General features: G+C 42.2%; 1 protein-coding gene across 6 annotated transcripts in view; it reads right to left on the reverse strand.

Annotated features, from left to right (window-relative positions):
• ccdc18 (coiled-coil domain containing 18) overlaps nucleotides 1–21,426 on the reverse strand; it is a 28,206-nt gene that overhangs the window by 1,496 nt on the left and 5,284 nt on the right. For 4 of the 6 annotated variants that reach the window (XM_024268639.2, XM_024268641.2, XM_024268642.2 and 1 more), the window contains exons 5-25: nucleotides 20,689–20,817; nucleotides 20,513–20,609; nucleotides 19,549–19,661; nucleotides 19,204–19,462; nucleotides 19,047–19,134; nucleotides 18,543–18,739; nucleotides 17,016–17,126; nucleotides 16,804–16,935; nucleotides 16,552–16,686; nucleotides 15,563–15,640; nucleotides 15,371–15,487; nucleotides 15,109–15,276; nucleotides 12,840–12,958; nucleotides 12,223–12,386; nucleotides 11,922–12,135; nucleotides 11,663–11,762; nucleotides 11,444–11,581; nucleotides 9,854–9,994; nucleotides 9,637–9,774; nucleotides 7,065–7,424; nucleotides 6,531–6,991 (exon numbers count right to left, since the gene is read on the reverse strand). In XM_024268639.2, the coding sequence (XP_024124407.1) occupies nucleotides 6,531–6,991; nucleotides 7,065–7,424; nucleotides 9,637–9,774; nucleotides 9,854–9,994; nucleotides 11,444–11,581; nucleotides 11,663–11,762; nucleotides 11,922–12,135; nucleotides 12,223–12,386; nucleotides 12,840–12,958; nucleotides 15,109–15,276; nucleotides 15,371–15,487; nucleotides 15,563–15,640; nucleotides 16,552–16,686; nucleotides 16,804–16,935; nucleotides 17,016–17,126; nucleotides 18,543–18,739; nucleotides 19,047–19,134; nucleotides 19,204–19,462; nucleotides 19,549–19,661; nucleotides 20,513–20,609; nucleotides 20,689–20,817 (3,459 nt within the window). The remainder of the gene's footprint in view (nucleotides 1–6,530; nucleotides 6,992–7,064; nucleotides 7,425–9,636; nucleotides 9,775–9,853; nucleotides 9,995–11,443; nucleotides 11,582–11,662; nucleotides 11,763–11,921; nucleotides 12,136–12,222; nucleotides 12,387–12,839; nucleotides 12,959–15,108; nucleotides 15,277–15,370; nucleotides 15,488–15,562; nucleotides 15,641–16,551; nucleotides 16,687–16,803; nucleotides 16,936–17,015; nucleotides 17,127–18,542; nucleotides 18,740–19,046; nucleotides 19,135–19,203; nucleotides 19,463–19,548; nucleotides 19,662–20,512; nucleotides 20,610–20,688; nucleotides 20,818–21,426) is intronic. The other 2 variants (XM_024268644.2, XM_024268643.2) reach the window with 2 other exon arrangements.

The following is a 21,426-nucleotide window of genomic DNA, read 5'->3' on the forward strand; positions in this document are numbered from 1 at the left end:
TCACATGACTGAGCAGCTTCCTGTAGGAGAGAGAGAGACGTGTTAGTGTCTGCAACAGCTTTTATTTATAGTTTAACAACAGCACATCATTTTTACAATTACATGTCAGTATAAGAATGACTGTTCCATTCTCTATCACCCAAAAACAATAAAACAACGACAGAAGACACAAAGGAGGACAACAGAAAATAACATAATAGTAGAAATGGCAACAATAATAAATAAAAATAATAAGAGGAAGAAACTGACTGCGAATTATGGCTTACTGTAAATAACTCAAATGAAGAGAGAAATGTTACGCAGAAACCACAGAAATTAGAGTCTAACATGTGACATTAACACTTCCTGGTACGGTGCTCAACGTGATTGATCTCACGTATGTCAAGAACAGGACTTGTAAAATGTATATATAGCACTCTAAAACTCAATTTTTAAAACTTTAAAACCGTAACTTTTTAACATAATTATGAACTAGATATATTACATGTGATAATGCTAGTGTGAATGCTGTAAGATGAATTTGGCTGTTGAAGATGCTGAAATTGATAGCTAGAAATGCTGAAGCTGATGGCCAGCTAAACTATTAGCTAAATGCCTAATTTGCCTGATAAAATCTAAAAATAAAAAACTTAGGTTAGCCAAAACAGCTAGCATGTAGCTGAAAAAATAGCTAAACTCCAAAATAACTTAAAACTTAAAACGCAGTAAATGCCAAAATAGTCCAAAAAGCTAGTAGAATGTCAATTTTAAAACTTTAAAACTGTAACTTTTTAACATAATTATAAATAATAAACAGGCAGGAATATTATTCTAGAATAAAGCAACTTAAACCTTAAATAACTTTCAATATTTTTTGATATACATTTTTTATGAACATTTTATTTCCGGCGGTGGAAGTTTGTTTGGAACCACGAAGCCAAAGATGAACGGGGCGGAGCATCAGAACAATGAACTCCTGGACGATAATTGGGTTATTTGACCGCTGGATCACTGGATTTATGGATCACCATTCCACGGACGACAGAACGGCGCCCAATTTATGAAGGTACCGGTGACTGTAGCGCTACACTCAATGACATTTTCAAATGTGTGCACACAGTAGAGCATAAACCCAAGGCATTGGTCGCCCAAACAGGTTAACTATAAGCTTTGCGTTTATTTGTTTTTCATTGAAACGATCAGCTGTAATTATGTAGACGACTGACACGGCGTCGGGTGTGAACGTCAATGCGCAAATTGGAGAGTGTTGACTGGGATAAAGTACAAATTCAAAAACACGTGGTTAAACTTTCAGCAAAGGCTCTTGCTAATGAGCTGGACAGACTGCAATCAAGTAGAAATGTCTAATTAAATAAATCGGCTATTATAATAGGAAAACAATACAGGGGTTAATGTTGAATCATGATAAAACACAGGTTAAATGTGCTCTTGAGCAACTTTTAGAAGTGTGTGAAAAATTTGCATAATTCTTTGTTGGTTCTGCTGCCTTGTGATGAGAAAGAAAAACATGATATATGGTTTAGAGCAAAAATGTTGTCTGTTAATGAGTGTATTGCTAATGCAGAAGGATGGGTTTCACAATATGATGGGAATGTAAAAGAAAAAGATGTTGTGGATGACATTAATCCCATTTCCAATATTAGCAAACATTCAAGCCACAGGAGCCATAAAAGTGTCAGGTCAAGCACCTGCAGAAGAGGCAGCACTTGTTGTTCTTGCTGCAGCTCTAACAGCCAAGCATGCTTTGGAGGAGCAGGAGCTGCAGATAAGAATGAAAAAGGAACTGCTGGATTTGGAAGCTGAAGTAGCTGAATCAACTGCTAAATTGTCCGTTTTACAAGCTTCAGATCGTGGAAGTTATTCTCAAGGTCCCACTGATGGCATGAATTCTTATGTGGAAAAGGAAAAACACAAGACAGAATCCATCAAGATGTTAAATCCTTTGGCAAAGGAGTATCAATTTGAACCACAGAAACAAGTGTGTCAACTGGATTCAACAAAATGGTCATCTATATCCACCAAAGGATTATCAAAGGATGTGCGACCTAAAGAACTCCAGCAGCATCACAGCATCCATAATGAACCACATCAGGATGTTTTTTTTGGAACATCTCATCATTTTCAACATCAAACAACAGCTCAATCTTCAGATCATCAACAAATCAATTTTAATCCACCGGGAGTAATAAAATCTGAGGATGTGAAAGCGCTTCAAGCCTATGCCTTGTTCTTAAGGGGATGCTGTAATGTGATGCAGGAGCTTCAGTATATGCAGGAACTGGACATGTCCGTAAACATGACAGCAATCACGTCAAAATTCAAAATGAAGGATCAATGGAGAATCATCGCTCACAACATCATGGAAACAACCAATCAGCCAGCCTCCTTCATGGATTCGGTTGTTTATTGAGCGACACGTCAGCATCGCTGGTGAGATAAGAGAACTATCTGGTGTTACTGGGGTAAAGGCTTTAAGTCACAGCCCAAAGGCAGATGAAAAGGAAGTGTCATGGCCACCACTGTAACACCTATGGAGACTCATGAGAGAATTAGGGAAAGAACATCAGAACCAGAAAGGGAAAGGAGGCCTGAATGTCTTTGCTGTGAACGCAGTCATACTTTGGAGGAATGTAAACAGTTCAACAGAAAGAAACACAAAGAGAAGATTCAACTCTTGAGAAGCAAAGGGGTTTGTTTTGCATGTCTGTGTGTGAGTGCATCAAATGTCTGACATGTAAAATGTGTGGGCAAACCCACCCAACCGCGCTTCACATTAAACAACAATCAGTACCAGAACCACAAGGAACACCGAACCAGCCCACTTCACCCAAAACATGTGGACATACAGGGGCCGGTCAGGACCGGTGTGTGTGATCCATCCTCCCTGTGAAGGAAGTGTCAAGGGGACCACACAGTTAAAACATGCCTGTTTGGATTCAGGAAGTTCCGCTACATTTTGTTCAGAACATCTAATACAACCGTTGAGAGTTACAGGAAGAAAAAACGAACTTCCTTTTAAGCAAAATGTGGCAGAAAACAGTGGTCCCAGCCTATTCAGTGACTGGTTTGGAAGTTTCCGGTTTGAACAGCAACAATGTCCATATTCTTCCAGAAGTTCTCCCCCAAAAAGAAATGCCAGTAACTGTTGACAACATGGTTACACCTGAAGAACTCGCAAAATGGCCTTATTTGTCCAAGGTTAACATCTCAAACATAACAGCAAACGTCGACTTGTTGATTGGTACCAACCAATAGTTGCAGAAATGGTCCGTATGCTATTCAGACGGTAAGGGCTACGCAGAACACGTACCAGAGCAATGGTATATTCCCCACCATGGAGTTCACCATCCAAGGAAAGGATCCCTCTGATTCCAAGGTGCATCCCTAAACGATAAACTGTTGCCTGGGCCACATCTCACCAGCTCATTACTGGGAGTCCTGCTTCGTTTTAGAAGTGAACCAGTTGTATTTGCAGGTGACATTCAAGCCATGTTCCATCAATGCAAAGTTGCGGAAGAAGATAAGGATTTTCTACGCTTTCTTTGGTGGGCGGATGGGAACATCACTTAAGACCTCGGGGAGCATCGGAGGACTGTACATCTGTTGGAGCTGTGTCATCTCCAGCTGTGCGAGCTATGCCTGGAGGAAAACTGCTGCTGATAAGTCTGAGAGTTCAGAAGAGGGGTTGGATTAATCTATCGAGCAAAATTTCTATGTGGATGATTATTTGAAGAGTTCTGCTACAGAAAAAGAAGCTTGGTGATGAAAAATGATAAAGGATTTCACTGCTTTGTGTCAGAAAGGGGGGTTCACACAGGAGAAATAGATCAGCAATAGTCGTGTTGTATTGCAGTCTCTCACAGCCAATCAGAGAGCCAACTACCTAAAGGAGTTAAATCTGGACAGAGATAAACTACCAACTGAGTCATTTAGGTTCAAGATGAGAGGAAGCAACAGTCTTTCACTAGACGTGGCATGCTGTCCGTCACAAGCTCAGTATGTGACCCTAAAATGATGCAACGAGAGCTCTGTCAGAGAGGTCGTGGATGGGATGATGAACTATATCTTGTCTCAATGGAACACGTGGCTGGGTCAGCTCACTGCACTCAGAGTGAAAAGATGAATCAAGCCCATGGAATTTGGAGCAATAAAGCATTCTGAGCTACTTCACTTTGCTGATGCCAGTGAACTTTGACATACATCCGTATGTTGAATCAGAAAAAGGATGTTCAGGCTGCCTTTCTTCTCGACAAAGCTAGAGTGACATCACTGAAGGCTGTAACATTTCCCAGACTGGAGCTAACAGCAGCTGTTCGACTCATTTTTGAAACCAGAGTTGGATTTTCTGGTGGACGAATCAGTCTTTTGGACTGACTAAAATACCTGAACAATGAGGACAGACGGTTTTGTATGTTTTTGGCTAACATAATTTCAACAATCAGAGAAACAAATGAACCTTCTCAATGGAAGCACATCAGCTCCAAGGATAATCCAGCTGATGATCCATCAAGAGGAATGAAAGTCTTAGATTTCCTGAACAGCAGCAGGTGGCTGGAGGGTCCAGTATTTCTTTGGAGACAGGAAGAGGACTGGCCCAAAACTGTGCTGGACGACTCGATGGATCCTGATGAGCAAGAAGTCAGACAGGAGGTGACTGTAAACCTCATCAAGACTTGTGACATCTCTAGTCCAACTGACTAGTTGATTACTTACTTTTCTAATTGTAGAAGACTGAAAACAGCAGTTGCCTGGGTTCTAAGAATGAAGGCAGTTTTGTTGGGTCGGTACCGCTTAAAGAAGCAGTTGAAGGCTATTGCGGATAAAGACAGTCAGGAGAGCTCAAGAGGAACCGATGGAAAGAGCTGCATCATCATCATCAAAGTGCAGTTCTCTGACACTGGATGAATTGTCGGCTGCAGAAGATGCCATAATCCGCTAATGCCGGCAACGGAAATTTGGACCAGAGATGACTTTTTTATCATCTGGAAGAGATACAGTAAGCCGCCAAAGTTCTATATATCGATTGGATCCAGTTCTGGAAAATGGTTCTGAGGGTTGGAGGAAGACTGAGCAAAGGAGCAATGCCAGAGGAAGCAAAGCACCCTCTGATTCTTTCTAAAGACCAGCATGTTTCCTCCACTCATCAGAACCGGGGTCATAGTGGACCGGCCCACACACTATCCAAAGTGAGAAGATTCTGGATCATGAATGCTAACACAGCCGTCAGGATAATCAATAACGACTGCGGTTTTTGTAGGTGCTATAATGGAAGAGCAGTGGAACAAAAAATGGCAGACCTGCCAAAGGTGAGACTCCTTCCTGATCTACCACCATGTACCAGGGCAGTACATCTGGAAGTAGCAGTCTCAATGGATACAGACGCATGGATCAATGCCCTACATCGTTTTATCAGCAGAAGAGGACAGATTGAACATCTGACTTCACCCACCAGCGGGATCACCTCATGGCGAGGTGTAGGAAAGGTTGATTCGCCTGGTGAGGAGAGTTCTCACTTCTGCTCTACATCAATAGAAGCTGGATGACGATGGACTTCATAGAGGCCATTCTGAATGATCGTCCTATTACTAAGATCTCGGATGATGCAAACGAGCTGGAACCTCTCACTCTAAACCATATTCTTCTCTTGAAAGGAAAACCAGCTTGTTTGAACAACATGATCTGTACGTCAAGAGGCGTTGGAGACAAGTGCAGTACACTGCAGACCTCTTCTGGAAAGTTATGGTTTTAAAGTTTTAAAAATTGTCGTTCTGCTAGCTTTTAGGACTATTTTGGCATTTACTAAGATTTTTTAGGCTATTTTGGAGTTTAGCTAAGATTTCAGGATCATGCTAGCTGTTTTGGCTAACTTAGTTTTCTTTTTTTCCAGGCTTATTTGGCATTTAGCAAAAATTTTAGCTGGCTATCAGCTTCAGCTATTATCTCTGGTGGCCAAATTCAGCTTAAAGCATTCACACTAGCATTATCCCAGGTAATTTTAACGTTTTTTTAAAGTTTAGTTTTAAAGATTTAGTTTTAGTGTTAAATAAAATGTTCATCTTGTTGGATTTTGGCCCCTTATGTGATTGAGTTTGACACTCCTGGTTTAGGATGTTCTCAAAAACAGAAAGTCTTACGTCTTAAAAAAGGATTTTACACAAACAAATGAACTTTAGATGTTTGTTCTTTTACTTAAACTAACTGACTTCACCCAGCAGCAGAGCAGCTGTTTGCAGTTCAGGGTCAGATGGAGGTGGATGATTAGTGGAGACAAGAATCTGTTTGACCAAGTACAAAAGATTCATTTGGTTGGTTGTTCTATGCAATGTGTGTTTTTCTATCCAAGTCTGGATTTTTTTTAACACTTTGTGGTTTTCCGAGTGTTTAAAACTAAACGTATTTCTGTTCTTGAATTTTTTTTTAACTATTTGCCTTCACTCATTTTCCTCTTGATAAGGATCTGGAACACGTCAGTAAACACATTCTGAAGTCTGACCCGGAGGTTGGGTCAGACCGGTGCCGGCTCTGCTGACCTGCTGGCAGCCGGGTCGTCCTGCCGGGCCAGCGTCTGAGTGACGAAGCGGAGCATGCCTGAGAGCGAGCTCAGGTCCTCCTCTGGAGGCTCCACGCTGCTCTCAGACTCCCTCCTGGAGTGGGTGCGGGGCTCCTCCTCCTCGGCCCCCGCTCCTCTGTCCAGCATGTACGTGAGCGGGTTGAAGGAGGCGTCGGAGGCGGCGGTGCTGTCAGAGGCGCTGAGGCCCTGCCAGCTGCGGTCCACAGTCTCAGAGAAAATAAAGGAGGACTCGCATGACTGCAGCTTTGACGCCTCAATCAGGGGGTTGTTGGGGGCCGGGGGCTGCAGTGAGGAGTGCCCCCAAAAAGGAGCGTGTGGAGAGAGTTGATCAGAGCGCTCTGCAGGCAGAGACAGACCCCGTCGCTCAGCTGCTCGACCCAGACTGAGGATGCGGGCCTGCAGGCGAGTGACCTCCGATTCCTGCCCAAAGAGAACACAAAGTTAATAAATGACCCCAAAGTCCGACTGTGCTCATCAAAGAAACTCCCAACACCTTGATGAGCAGGGAGTCCATGGAGGTCTCAGCCGACCTCTGGAGCTGCTCCAGATGAGCCTCCAGATGACTCTGCTGGATCCTCATCTGCTCGATTCGAGTCCGGCTCTCCTCCAGCTGGACCTGGCTCTGCTCTAGCTGGATCTGAAGGTGACTGGCTTGGCTGCGGGTGTAATCCAGGTCACGCAGGGTCTGGTCCAGCTGGACTCTGGTCTGCTCGCCGCGGGCTTTCGCGTCCTCCAGCTGCTTCTGGGTCTGCTGAAGCTTAGCATTGAGCTGCTCCTGGGAGGAGCGCATGGAGCAGGAGATCTGCTCGGAAACTTTGAGAAGCTGCCCTCGGGTCTGCTGCAGGGACTCCAGCTGGGGGAGGACAGACGGGGTGAAGGGTGTTGACATATGTGGGAGATTAAATGTTTGCAGCATCAGAAAAAAAGAAAATGTGATGAAACCTGTGAGGAGGAAGAGTGTGTGATGAAAGGGAAAAAAAGAAATCGTGTAAAAACAGGCAGTTAAACTAGGCCTGAAACGGTAAGAATAAGGAAGTAAATGTAAATGACCACATGTACTGGTGGGAATGCAAAACGCCGAACATACGAGAGTAAAGTTATAAAAGATCAACTCACAGCAGTAACTGACAGATTTAGAAACAGACAAAAAGTTAAACTTGAGGGGAATCCACTAATAAAAACAATCTTAGTTTTTAATGTTTAAAACGTTAATAAAAAAATGAAAAAACACCAAACAGGCCTGGACCAAAATGATGGCACACCAAAAAATAAATAAAGGAGAAGATTTTGACCAGAGGGACACATTAGACTAGGATAGGAGTCTGCAGCTCCAGATCCACATGAGGCTCTTTCATTAGCTTTAAACTAACTAAAAATTAAAACAATAAAGATGATAGTTTAATAAAGTTTAGTGAATCGTGCAGGCTCTGTCCTTCATTAGTTTCTGGTATTGAAACATGATTCAACTAGAAAGGTTGCATTACCTGCAATAATGCTAGTGGGAATGCTTTTAGCTGAGAGTACCGGAAAATGCTGAAACTTTTTGCTGAAAATGGTGATACAACTGACTTTAATTGCTGGAGGGATTTACTGAAACTGCAAAATCTATTTGCAAAATAAAGCATTTTCTAAAAGACGAAATTTCGTTAAAGAACTATGAAAGAGGCTGAAGTTGACCTAAATGAAGTACAATTTTGTAGTAAAATTGCTAAAAGTCCCAAATACAAGCCAATTTTGCAAAAATATTTAGTGTGTTGCTTAAATATTAGCTGAACTCCAGATTAGCCCAAAAACCTCAGTAGATGTGAAATTAGCCAAAAAGCTAGCTCATTGTTTAAATACTAGCTAAACTCCCAAATAGCCTAAAAATGTTAGCATGTTGCTAAAATAGAAGCTAAACTCCCAAATAGCCTAAAAATGTTAGCATATTGCTAAAATAGAAGCTAAACTCCCAAATAGCCTAAAAATGTTAGCACGTTGCTAAAATAGAAGCTAAACTCTCAAATAGCCTAAAAATGTTAGCACGTTGCTAAAATAGAAGCTAAACTCTCAAATAGCCTAAAAATGTTAGCACGTTGCTAAAATAGAAGCTAAACTCTAAAATAGCCTAAAAACCCCAGTAGATAACAAATTAGCCAAAAACGTTAGCATGTTGCTAAAATATTAGCTGAACTCAAAATAAGCATAAAACATCTCAGTAGAAGCCAAATTAGCCAAAAAAGCTACCACATTGGTTAAATACTAGCTAAACTCCAAAATAGCCCAACATTACTCATTAAACTAAATTAGTCAAAAGGTTAGCATGTTGCTAAAATATTATATGATAATATTTTGTTACCAATTTTTTTTTTTTTTAATTACTAATAAAGATGAAAACCTAGCCAATGAATACATTTAACAGTTTGTTGCTAGTTTACTTAAAATTTTGAAATTTGAAGACTTTCTTATTCATTTCCTTTAGGGCATATTTTGCTTAATATTTCAAAAACAATAAGTTTGAAAACCATAATAACAAGCAGTAATGTCCAGAAAGACCAGAACGTTTTTGATACCAACATTGCTAAAATTGCTGAAAGTGTGACTGAGTTTTTAAAAAGCGTACAGAAAGGAGCAGGAGGATCACTATAGTGTGAATGATTATTAAACATTCACACAATTTAATGAGGTCGGCATCTGAAACAAGGAGTTATTTATCACTAAAGATAAAGTTTTGGTCTCACTGACTACACTCTGACTCCACATAATATAAAGTAAGGACTATTAAATCAGTCGTCGATTTAATCGTCGACTAATCGTGGCAGCCTTTGTTCACAGAAGCAGAAATGGAGAAAACCAGAAAAGAACTCAGCTGTGAAACATGGAGGAGGTCTGATTATGGTCAGCATCTCAGAAAAAGTGCTGGTGAGTTTCACTAAATCTCAGTTCCTCATCATGGCTCTTCCAGCAGGACCTCTGTCCAAATGTGTTTTTCAGTTCATCTAGAATTCTAAAGTAACTGATTTCCGTTTACGTCTGTCTGTGGTTTTAAGGGTTTGTTACCAGAAGGGTTTGTCTGGTTCCTCTACCTCGAGGCTGTGCTGCTCCTTCTCCTGCTCCAGCTCCAGCTCCAGAGCAGAGACCGTGCTCTGCAGCCGGGCCTCCTCCTGCAGCCAGCGAGTCTCCTTCAGGACGAGCTCTTCCTCAGCCCTGTGCAGACGAGTCTCCTGACCCAACATCACTTCTATTAACTCATGCTTTTTCTCAGCGTTCCCTGAGACGTTTGTGTTCAACACTGAAGCTCACCATGTCTTTGACCTGCAGCCTGGTGGCGTCCAGCTCTCGGCTCAAAGCTTCACGCTCACGGCAGCTCTCCTGGAGTTCTTCTGTCACCTTCAGAAGTTTCTGCTGAGTGGCATGAAGCTGCTGGCTGAGCTCCTGCTGCTCCTGACAGAGGAACACACATCCGATCAGAACTCTAATCTACTCAGTATTTAGGGGCTGGATTAAAGGGTGGGGCTTTAAACCACCAAGTACATCTGTAGTTCACAGAGGAGAAGGCATTTTGTATGAGTGACATCACAGGTGCTCTGTCCAGTCCTTTATATACAGTCAGTCTGCCTAAAATTACTTTTTTGTGAAGCTTTAAAACATATATTTGAGAAAACATTTATAAACGTAGACCTACTTCAAATCATAAATATATATACTCACACATCCTTAAACTTTGAACGGAAACAAAAGTGTAGAAACATGTAGTTTCTGATGACATTTACATGTCTGGAGATCAAATCTACAGAAACTGAGAGAAAACAAAGCTGAATATGCAATTTTCCCGTGCCCCCTACCCCAGTATCCAAATTCAATCTTAAATGAAAAAGTTCAAATTAAACTTCTCACTGAGATTAAGCAGAATCTCAGCGAGCGTGCGACATTTTGGTCATGGCTCTGTTTGCAGAGGAACGATTAAAGAAGAACTCGATAATTGGGGGCAGAGAACAGACCGTTTTGTCAATGGGGCAGAGGGCTGCACGTGCTCACAGAGATTCTGCTAGCGCGCATGCATCACTTATTCTCATGGAAGAAATACAAAGACAGGGATTTCTCTGGAATGACCTCATGAAGTCAAGCTGCACGAGGTGGCAGGCGGAGCTTCAGGAGTCGAGTCGTATGAAAAGACTCACAAAATATAACTAATATTTCATAAATAATTTGTTTTTTTAGTGGTCCAAAGGTAATATATGATCATATAAAAGAAGAAGTTGCCTTTATTAGCCCCACGGAGGAGAAATTCATTGTTTTCCAGTACAACCCAGAAAACGACAGACAGGTATACATAGACGGTTCAAGGTTCCCTGTGGAAGCTGCCAACCGAATCCTTATTATACATGGATATAGTTCACTGTGAAAGGCTGAAGAAAATCATGGTATGGGCCCTTTAAACCTTAAATAACTTTCAATATTTTACTCTCCATAAGAATATTTTTTGACAAAATTATACAAGTTAGAAATAAGCGCAAGATAACATCGGAGCATAAATAACAGTAAAATAAAATGATCTGGAGGGCCGGATCCGGCCCCCGGGCCTCGACTTTGACACGTGATTTTTAGTGACTCTTTTAGTGACATCCTGTGAACTCCAAATACTCCGATATTTCCACGTAAACAACGAATCACTGCCCCAAACCAGAAAGGATTTAGCAGTCATGCACTGTCGACCGCGAGGTAGAGGTGGGGCGTGCATTTAGCCCATTTTGGCGTCTTGGAACCAGCATGTTTGGAATAGGGGGTGGGGGGGTCACTCAGTCCAGCTCTCTGGTTTCTGATATTTATATGCATCTCTGTTCCACTGTAATCTATGGGATTAATCAGAATCTCAGGTTAAAGAGTCCCGACCTTCATCCTCCGGTCCGTTATCGTCTTCTGGACGTCTGTCAGCTCCTTCTCTCTGGACTCCAGCTTCTGCTGCAGAGACTCCACCTTCCTCTCCAGCTCCAGCTTGTGCTCCCTGATGGCCACATCCAGGCGGCCCAGCTGAGGATGCAAACGCCAAAGAAGAAAACTGAGATGTTCCAGCACTTGAAGCACATACACAGGACTACGTCTCTGTCGTACCAGCTTTGCTCTCTGCTGGAGCTCCCCCTGCCTTTCCTGCAGGGCATTGTTCAAGTCCAAGACCTCGTGGGTTCGATCCTCCAGCTCCTTCTGACTCTCACTGTAAGATTGCAGAAAGCTCTCTGCTCATGAGATGATAAAACACTAGACAGATGTGTGAAACCACACCTGCAGGGTTCTGTTTGTGTCCCTGCAGATGGTGTCAGAGCAGAACATCATCTGTGTTGATGTGTCTGTACACATAAGCCCAACTGCTCACCTGAGCTGGAACCTCAGAGTGTCCACCAGGGCTTGTTGCTCCTGTGACATGGACTGAGTTTTACACAGAGCTCTCTGGAGCTCCTGCAGCTGCTCCACCTTCTCAGCCAGCTCCGCCTGCACGCTCTGCAGTCGCAGCTCTAGAGTCTGGAGCTGCTGGCTGCAGTTGAGGCGATCTGTCTCGGAGCGGGAGAGCTTCTCCTCCAAACCCTGGACTGAACATGAGAGGAAGAACATGAAAACACTACATAACTTTGAAGAAGGTCGTGTCTGAGGAACAGCACTGCCGTTTCCCGTCTGACCCGTGTCCTCCTTGCTGCAGAGTCGGCTCCTCGTCTGTTTCAGGGTTTCCTCCAGCTCACTGATGTGATGAGTCTTGATGCTGACGTCTGCCTTCAGACAATCTGCCTCCCTCATTTTGGAGACCAGCTCCGCCTGACAGATCTGGATTTCTGATGTGAGTTGGCTACAACACAAAAAGATGACATCTTTCATTTTACTTTGAAGACCCAAGTCACTAAAAAATGTGATCTTCTAATACAGAGGTGTCAGAGTCAATCTCACAAGAGGTCAAAATCCAAAACACACCTTAGGTAGTGGGATGAACAAGATAAACATTTATTGAACACATTAAAAGTACAATTTTTAAAACGTTAAAACCATAACTTTTTAACATAATTATGAATAATAAAAAGGCAGGGATATTATTCCAGAATAAATCAACTTAAACCTTACATAACTTTCAACATTTTACTCTCCATAAAAATATATTTTGTCAAATTTATACAAGTTAAGTCTGCACCACAGATGATCTAAAGCAGCCATCTTCCCTGTTTATTCAGACTGAGACCATGAGAGCAGCTCTGAGGGTTTGTGTGTTCCTGCAGTCTCCCGCAAAGCTTACGACAGGTGTGTTTACCTGACAGACCTGGACAGCTGCAAGTTTCTGTCGGCCAGCTGGGCCTCCTGCTCTCTGAGCCTGACTTCAGTCTGCACTGATGCTCGAGCTCGTTCCAGCTGCTGCTCCAGACCGCCCACCTGCAGACACAGCCGGCATCAACACTTCCTGCAGCGATCGGGGGATGTTGATTTATTGCACCTGTTCACCTGCAGGTTTGGTTGGTTTTGTGTGTTTGGAGAGGGTGTGCAGGTCTGCTTCAATATAACATGTTTGCATTTCTGAGTATTTCTCCTTTTAAACCAATCAAACTGTCTTGGACAGACTCTGTTTGAATGAATGATCTTCTTTCCATCAACAGCTCTGCTGCACATGCACTAAACCCTCATCTGTTCCTAGTGTCTAGTTCAGGTTCTGGAGAAGAGAAGATGGTATCTTCACATTGACTGCAGTCAAATGAGCCGCCGTTCACATTTCTGTGGTCAAATCAGCATCACTGGATTTTTGGTGTGAGTTTCATCCAATACTTACGGTAGCAGGACTGAGAACGCTGGAAAATCTCCACCAGACTCCACGGAGCTTCTTGATGTGACCACGGAAATGTGAACGGCGGCTCATTTGACCGCAGTTGGAAAGGATTGTAAATCAATGAAAGAGCATTTTGATGTTAGCTTTGATTATTTTATCAAGAACTCTGAGAAACCAATGATTGAATGTATTGATCACAGTCAATAAACATTGGAGAATTAGCTAAAAGAGTCACTACACTAGAAAGACACAGAGCTATCATAATCAGACAGAGGGGGATCGGGGGTGGAGCTCCAAAAGCCACGCCCCCTCAGAGGAGATTTTTTAAACAGAGGCTTCAGATCAACATGAAAAAATGCTTTTTAAGACATTTAGGTTGTGGGATTTGGTTAAAAACTTCATAATCATAATTAAAACACGACTGGGAATGATTTTTTTAATAAAAAAAATGTCATGGGGGACTATAAAGACTTTCTTGGCCAATTTTATTTTATTTACTTCTGTACGTCCATAAATGGACCTTCCTCTGCATTTCTGCCGTCTGGTTAAACCTAACAGTTGCTTTCTTTACCAGATAAAAACAAAGTGTTTCGGTTTTGCACAACATGAAGTAAGACAACATTTTTATTGCCTCACTTCCTGTAAATCCTTGACAGAGATCAACCACATGACAGTGAAGATTCACTTCTCTCATTTAGGATTCTTGTGGTCCAGAAGTTCAGCTGTTTGTTCAGATGAAACTATAGAGTTTGAGGTTCGTTTCTAACAACTCTAACATTGTGACCTTCAACTTGAATGAAGAGAGTGATGCTGTAAACCGTTATGGATTGTTTTTGGACTTGCATGTTTTGTTTGTGTGCATTTGTTAAGTTCCAGCTCTGCAGGGCTGGGAGAGACACTTAAAGGGTAACCAAACCCTAAATCAACGTTTGGCTGTTGACCTCTATAAATGGGCTTTAAAAGTGCTATATGTTGATCACTGTCAAATTTTTGACAAATTAAAATAAAATAGTTTTATTTTTGAAAATACAGTCAAAAACCGTCTGTGTGTGTGCTGCCCTCTACAGGTTTAAACGAGGTATTACAGTTGAATTTCGTGATTTTTATTCATTTATTTTTTTATTTCATGATTGGTCCCACATTATTGTCCACAGCTCCAATTAGTGCTGGGCGATGTGACGATACATATCGTGTGAGCGATGGAAAAGTGTCTGTCGTGCATTTCTCTTCTATCGTTTATATCTTTATAACTACTAAGCCAAATATATCATTAAATAGTCCGAACCTCATCAATGTGTACACAAAAAACTATACAAGTGAAATAAAGATAAATTAAAAAGAGATTCTTCGCAAAGAAACTCAGTCTCGTGGTTTTGGAACATAAAGCTGTTTTACGTTCTTTGATTCACACTTACGCGAGTTTTAAAACAGACTTTACGTTATTTAACAGCAGAGAGAACGATGGAGTTTGAAGTTGTTTCCCCAAAGTTGAAACAGACAGACACTGATGCAGGTAGCCTAAGAAGAAGGAACACTCCACGAGCGCAGAGAAGACTGTCCTGCACCCGCGGGGGACTTATGACAGAATTTTAACGTCCTCAAGGAAGTTTTATGTTTGAAGCCCTGAAAAACAACTGTTGTTTCGATGTAGATAGTGAAGCGAATGATCTGCTTTAGAAACGCCGTTACAGAGCAGGGAGAGAAGCTGAGGGATCTCCGGGTTCTCACGCTTTGACAGTAAAGCGGCTGAAGCTGTCCTCACCTGGGACAGTGCTTGGCTCTGGCTCTCCTCCAGCTCGGACACACGCGTGGTGCTCTCTGTCAGCATGGTCTGCTGCTGCTGCAGAGTTTGCTGCAGCTTCAGGTTCTCCTCGCTGGAGCTCTGATAAACCAGGCTGGTGCTGTGGAGCTTCTCCTGCAGAGACTTCAGCTGAGCACAAAACACAGGGGGGCTGCGTCAGAAGCTGGAGCTCCTGAACACAAAGGGCACTTTATGACAAGCAGAAGCATGTGTGACCCAGTACCTTGTCGTTTTTCTTCTGCAGCTCAGCCTCATAGTTACTCTTTACAGCCTCCATCTGCTGCAGGTAGGACTCCAGCTCCTGCCTGCAGGCTGACAGGGACGACTGCAGCTCAGAGATCTAGAGAGCAAATCAACAACGTGTTGTAGATGTTGATGTGTTCTGGTTCTAACAGAGGAATGACGTCACACCAACCTGAGCAGCAGAGTGGGAAGACTGCTCTTTCAACCTCTGGAGAAGCTCCTGGTTCTGCTGGGTTTCCGTCTGCTTCTCCTGAAGGAAGCAGACAAAATGAAACGGGGAAGACCTCTCTCACCAGCCCTCGTCCCTGTGCCTCTGCTGTCCAGATGTTGGTGTCTCCAGGGTTATTGCTCTTCATTTTCTAGCAGAAAGTTGATCCTAATGATCAGCTTGAGCAGACTTTAACAGAGACAGGTGACACGACAAGTTATTTCCATTTTAACAACAATAGCAACGTTGTATAAATGATCTAATATCAGGGTCATACAACAGGTTTACAGGCTGGGCCTCCTCGACTATGAGGGACCGCCTTTCTGCAAGAATGACCACACGGGGCTGCTGAGGTGCAATTTGGGCAGCAGTTAAGGGCAGGTGGTTTGACGACCCAACTCACAGTGACAGATTCAAACAATCCGGACAGAGCGCCACCTCAGGGCAAGCCATGGCAAGCCAAAAGGGTCAAAAATCACCAGGAAAAGTGGGCATGGCAGGACCTCACCTGCACAAGTGCTACGGATAATAATTTAAATGATCCCACAGTTAGTTTCAATACAACAATTAATACCAAACAAAATTATAAAATTTTCATTTGAACTTTTTCATTTAAGATTTAACTTTGATTTTAATCAGAACATACATGTTTTTACATTTTTGTTTATGTTCAAAGATGCGTGAGTGTATATTTATAATTTGAAGTACTTTATGATTTTTCAAATATATGTTTTAAAGCTTTTCAAAAAAGTAATTTTAAGCTTTTATCTTCTTGTTTTTTCCTATGATCAGAACCATGAGTTTTGTGATGCGCTACACTCCTAGTTTTGACTACAGGAGAGAACCTTTCTGTATTTTATACGTAAGTCACAAGAGTCACATGTTCTTCATCTCATGGGTGAAGAAGAGCCTGAACATAATCCTAGCTGCAGGGACCGTAGTGCTTTCCTGACCTGAGTTAACTTTTCCACAGAGGCCTGCAGCAGGAGCGCTGCCTCCTGCGCCGCATCCCTCTCCCTCTGCAGCGAAGTCAAGTCCTGCTCCATCTGCAGCCCCCGAACGCGAGTCTCATCCACAGACCGCTGCAGCTGCACGCCACATGAAACACAAACTGGCTTCAGTTCTTTAGTTATTAGGGTTTCAAACTGTGATACAGCAGAGCTTACTCTGTTGAAAGAATAGAACAAGCGTAAACAAGAGCTCACCAGTTCCATCCTGTGCTGCTGCTCCTGAAGCTGCAGCTCCTGAGCCCGTTTAGTGCGGTCCAGACTCTGCTGGTGTTCTCTCTGCCTTTGGCTCATCAGGGACTGATAATGCTGGAGGGCGTTTGTCTTCTCCTGCGGGTCAAAAGAAGAACTAAGACTTGGTGTCTGCAAGTCTTCAATAAAGACAGCTTTGATGAACCATGTTTGAGCACCAGCAGCTGATTCTCCAGCTCAGTGTTCTTCAGAGCAGTCAGACTGTATGCAGAGGTCTTCTCCTGCAGCTGGATCTCCAGTGCTGCTGCTCGAGCGCTTTTTCTCTTCAGCTGTGAACATCATAAATACTTTAGGACAGGGGTGTCAAACTCAATCGGACAAGGGGCCAAAATCCAAAACACAGCTTAGGTCGCGGGCCGAACAGGATAAACATTTATTGAACACCAAAAATACATTTTTAAAACTTTAAACTTAACTATTTAACATAATTGTGAACCAGATATATGGCATTACCTGTGATAATGCTAGTGTGAATGCTGTAATATGAAGAAGCTACTGCTGATAGCTGAAGATGCCAAAATTGATAGTTGAAAACGCTGAAGCTGATAGCTGAAAATGCTAAAGTTGATAGCTCAAATCATTTAAGCTGATAGCGGAACACACTGAAGCTGATAGCCAGCTAAAATATTAGCTAAATGCCAATTACCAAATTATCCTGAAAAACAAAACAACAACAAAAAAACAGGTTAGGGAAAACAGCTAGCATGTAGCTGAAAATTTAGCTTAACTTCAAAATAGCTTAAGAAATAAAAAAAAATTCAAAATTACTCATAACAGCTAAGGTGTAAATATTAGCCTTACCCCAAAATAGCCTAAAAAACTTAAAAGAAAATAAAAGCTGAAAATAGCCAAAACAGTGAGCATGTAGCTGAAATATTAGCTAAACTCCAAAATAGCCTAAAAACTGAAAAAAGACTTAATTAGCCAAAACAGCTCACATGTTGTTAATATATTAGCTAAACTATAAAATAGGCAAAAAAACTAAATTAGCCAAAACAGCTAGCATGTAGGTGAAACATTAGCCTAACACCAAAACAGCCAAAAAAACTTTAAAAAAGCCACAAATAGCCAAAACAGCTAGCATGTCGCTGAAATATTAGTTAACCTCCAAAATAACCTAAAAAAACTGAAAAAAACTTAAATTATCCAAAACAGCTAGCATGTAAATATTAGCCTAACTCCAAAATAGCCTAAAGACTGAAAGAAAATAGGCCTAAATTAACCAAAATAGCTACCATGTAGATGAAATATTAGCTAAACTCCAAAATAGCCTAAAAAACAAACCTTGAATCATACCAAAAACTGCAAAAATGGACCCAAACCCTCTCTGCTCGACTCTCAGCATTAAAGGGAAAATACCATGAAAAAAAAAAGCTTTTAAGTGTATTCTACTGTTCATTCCTCACTATAAAGAACCCTAGAGTGGTATTTTGATCCATTCTTGTATTTGAGTAATCCTCTAAAACCCTGCGATATCAGCAGCAGCCCCTCCCACAGCCACGTAAACAAGCAGGTCCTCACGAGATGACGTCACAGAGGGAGAACCGCCCTTTTCAGGAAGACTCTGCTCCGCCCCCAAGCTAACACAAACACTTTTCCACATAGCTAGCAGCTTGAACTAACGCTGATCAGCTAGCCTCACTTGCAGTCCCATCTAAATTGGAAAGAAGAGAGAAAAGTGGTACTTCTTTTTCAGTGTCAGAGGCGTGGTTGACTTTGTCCAGCAGCTCCGACTGAAGCCTCTGATAGTGCGAGGCTCTTTGAGCCATGGAGTCCTGCAGGGAATCAATCTGCTGCTGCGCTCGACTCAGACGCTCCTGCAGACGCTCGTTACGGCTGCGCTCTGCCTGCAGCAGTCGCAGCAGCTGCTGGTAGCCTTCACCTGGAGAGTCAAACAGGTTGCTCAGTGTCAGTGCCTCCTTCCCTGTCCTCCTCTTTGCTTCCAAAGACAAAAACTCTGTTAAAACATTCTCCTGTCACTAGTTTAACGTCATTAAGTATTCTGTGAAAGGATTTACTGTAACTTTTCAACCGTAAACGCGATCATTCCAGTAGATTATGAAGGAGAAAAGCGCCTCACGGTGCTTTTCTCCTTCATAATCTACTGGAATGATCATATTAACGCTTGAATAGTTCCAGTATGCTAAAGATTTTGTGTCATGTCTGTTGGACTTTTCGGAGACGATCACCTGGTCTCAGCTTCAGCAGGTGAGCAGACCCCGAACAGTCCGGAGAGGGCAGCATGCACGGCGAACAGCACACCTCCTGGCCAGAACCCTGGAGGTAGTCACAGCTTTAAAGAGGAGCACAACATCTTCAGCAGTGACGTGACACCAACCCCCCCACCTCTCTTAAATGCAGCAGACTCAGGATTGCCTCCAGACTGGCCATCTCTGCTCTGCTCTGAGTGAGTTTCTGGTCCTGGTTGCAGCTCAGGGCGCGCAGCTCTTCCAGCTCTTTGTGCAGAGACGTCACTCTGGATTGGTCTGCGTCACGCTCCGCCAGCTGCTGCTCCAGCTTCGAGGCCTTCTGTCTGGCTTCCTCCAGCTGCAGCTGCAGGTCAGCAGCTCCAGCTTCAGCCTGCTTCAACTGCTGCTGCAGCTGGCTGAGAAGAGGATGAGAACAAGCCTCTAAGCATCAGCACTCATCTGTGACCTCCGCTCACATCATCGACATCAGGCAGGTAGCTACCTTAAATTCCAGTTTTGATCAGCCTTCTCTCGCTGGAGCGTGATACATTTGGCTTCCAGATCCTCCTTCTCTCTCTTAAAACTGTCCCTCAGTCTGCTCTCCCCCTCAGTCACCTTCAGAACCAAAAGTATAAATAAGTCTTAGATCAATATGGCCGAGTGAGGAGTGATAACAGGGATAACAAGGATGTAGAGCAGGGGTGTCAGAGTCAATCAAACAAGGGGCCAAAATCCAAAACACAACTCAGGTCGTGGTCTGAACAGGATAATTGTGAACTAGAAATGTAGCATTACCTGCATTAATGCTAGTGGGGAAATGAATGTGGTCGCTGAAGATGCTAGAGCTGATAGTTGAAGATGCTGAAATTGATGGCTAATAAGCTGTTAGCTGAAAATGCTTAAATTAATAGCTAAAAACGTTGAAGCTGATAGCCAATTAAAATATTAACTAAATGCCAAATTAGTCTAAGAAACAAAAAAAAAACTGGTTACCCAAAACAGCTAGCATTTAGCTGAAATATTACCTAAATTCTAAAATAGCCATAAAAAAACTAAAACAAAAAAGAAAATTAGCCGAAACAGCTATCATGTTGCTAATATATTAGCTAAACTCCAAAACAGGCTATATATTTTAAAAAGTCTAAATTAGCCAAAACAGCTATCATGTAGCTGAAATATTAGCTAAACTCCAAAATAGCCTAAAAAAGTGTCTAAAAATAGTCCAAAAAGCTAGCAGAATTCCAATTACTTAATAAAATCGTACATTTTTAGCATAATTCTGAATAATAAAAAGGCAGGAATATTTTTCCAGAATAAATCAACTTAAACCTTAGATAACTTTCAATATTTTACTCTCCATAAAAAATGTATTTTGTCAAAATTTTACAAGTTAAAAATAAGCACACGATAACATCAGATCCGGCCCCCGGGCCTTGACTTGGACACCCCGATGTAGACAAACGTACGCTTTGAAGCTTTGCAGAGATTGATGCTCTATAGTCGCTGAAAGCTTCTCTGAGCGTCTCAGCATTCTGAAGAGCTTGATTCCTCTGCTGCTCAGCCCTGCGGGGGGATTTCAATACAATGTCAGACGCTGGACTACACTACAGCCTCTGTGTTTGTGAAGTCATTTAAGATTCACCTTTTTCCGACTGCAGCGGTTTCCTCCAGCTCTTTCTTGAGTGTCTCCAGCTCCTCAGAGAGCGTTTCCACGACCGTCTGGGCGTGAGCCGCGGCTTCCTGACCTTGGTCCGCTCTCAGCTCTGCTGCCCTGACAGACCCACAGTCCTGACCATCAGCAGCAGCTTTCCCAGGAAACACTCCTCAAGGTAAATCCCTATTTCTTATTACAAAACTATATTTAATTCATTCAACACGTAGACTATAATAATACATACATAATACACATTTATCTATTAATTTTATCGAGTCAGTTTGTACTCTGAAGATTTCTGAGGCTTAAAATGGAAGCAGGGTTGAAGTCTGCTTGATTCGTTTTTCTGTGAACGTTCATGAACTCATGCATGCGCTCCCAGCCTGACCTCAAACACATCAGACCCTTTTGGAAAACTGAAGAGGAAAGTGTGAGTCAAGCTGTCCTGCCTGTCCAACCTCACACAGACTGAATGAATATGGAGCTAAATTGGGGCCAATATTGTTTGAAACCCAAATAAAACAAGTTGAAAAAAATATTGGTGCTTGGCCAAAAAAAAGTATAATGTCCAAAATTCTAAAATAAATGTCATTATTTTCAGTTTCAATGAGAGTGGTAACTTCAGTCCCCGTGCATTTAAAAAAAGAGTTCATAGTGAAAAAAACATTTGAAATTGGAAAAAAAGTTTTGAAATTGAAATTTTAAGTTGTGAAACTTAAAAACAGA

Source organism: Oryzias melastigma, linkage group LG17 (genome assembly GCF_002922805.2).
Source record: "Oryzias melastigma strain HK-1 linkage group LG17, ASM292280v2, whole genome shotgun sequence".
Lineage (NCBI taxonomy): Eukaryota > Metazoa > Chordata > Actinopteri > Beloniformes > Adrianichthyidae > Oryzias > Oryzias melastigma.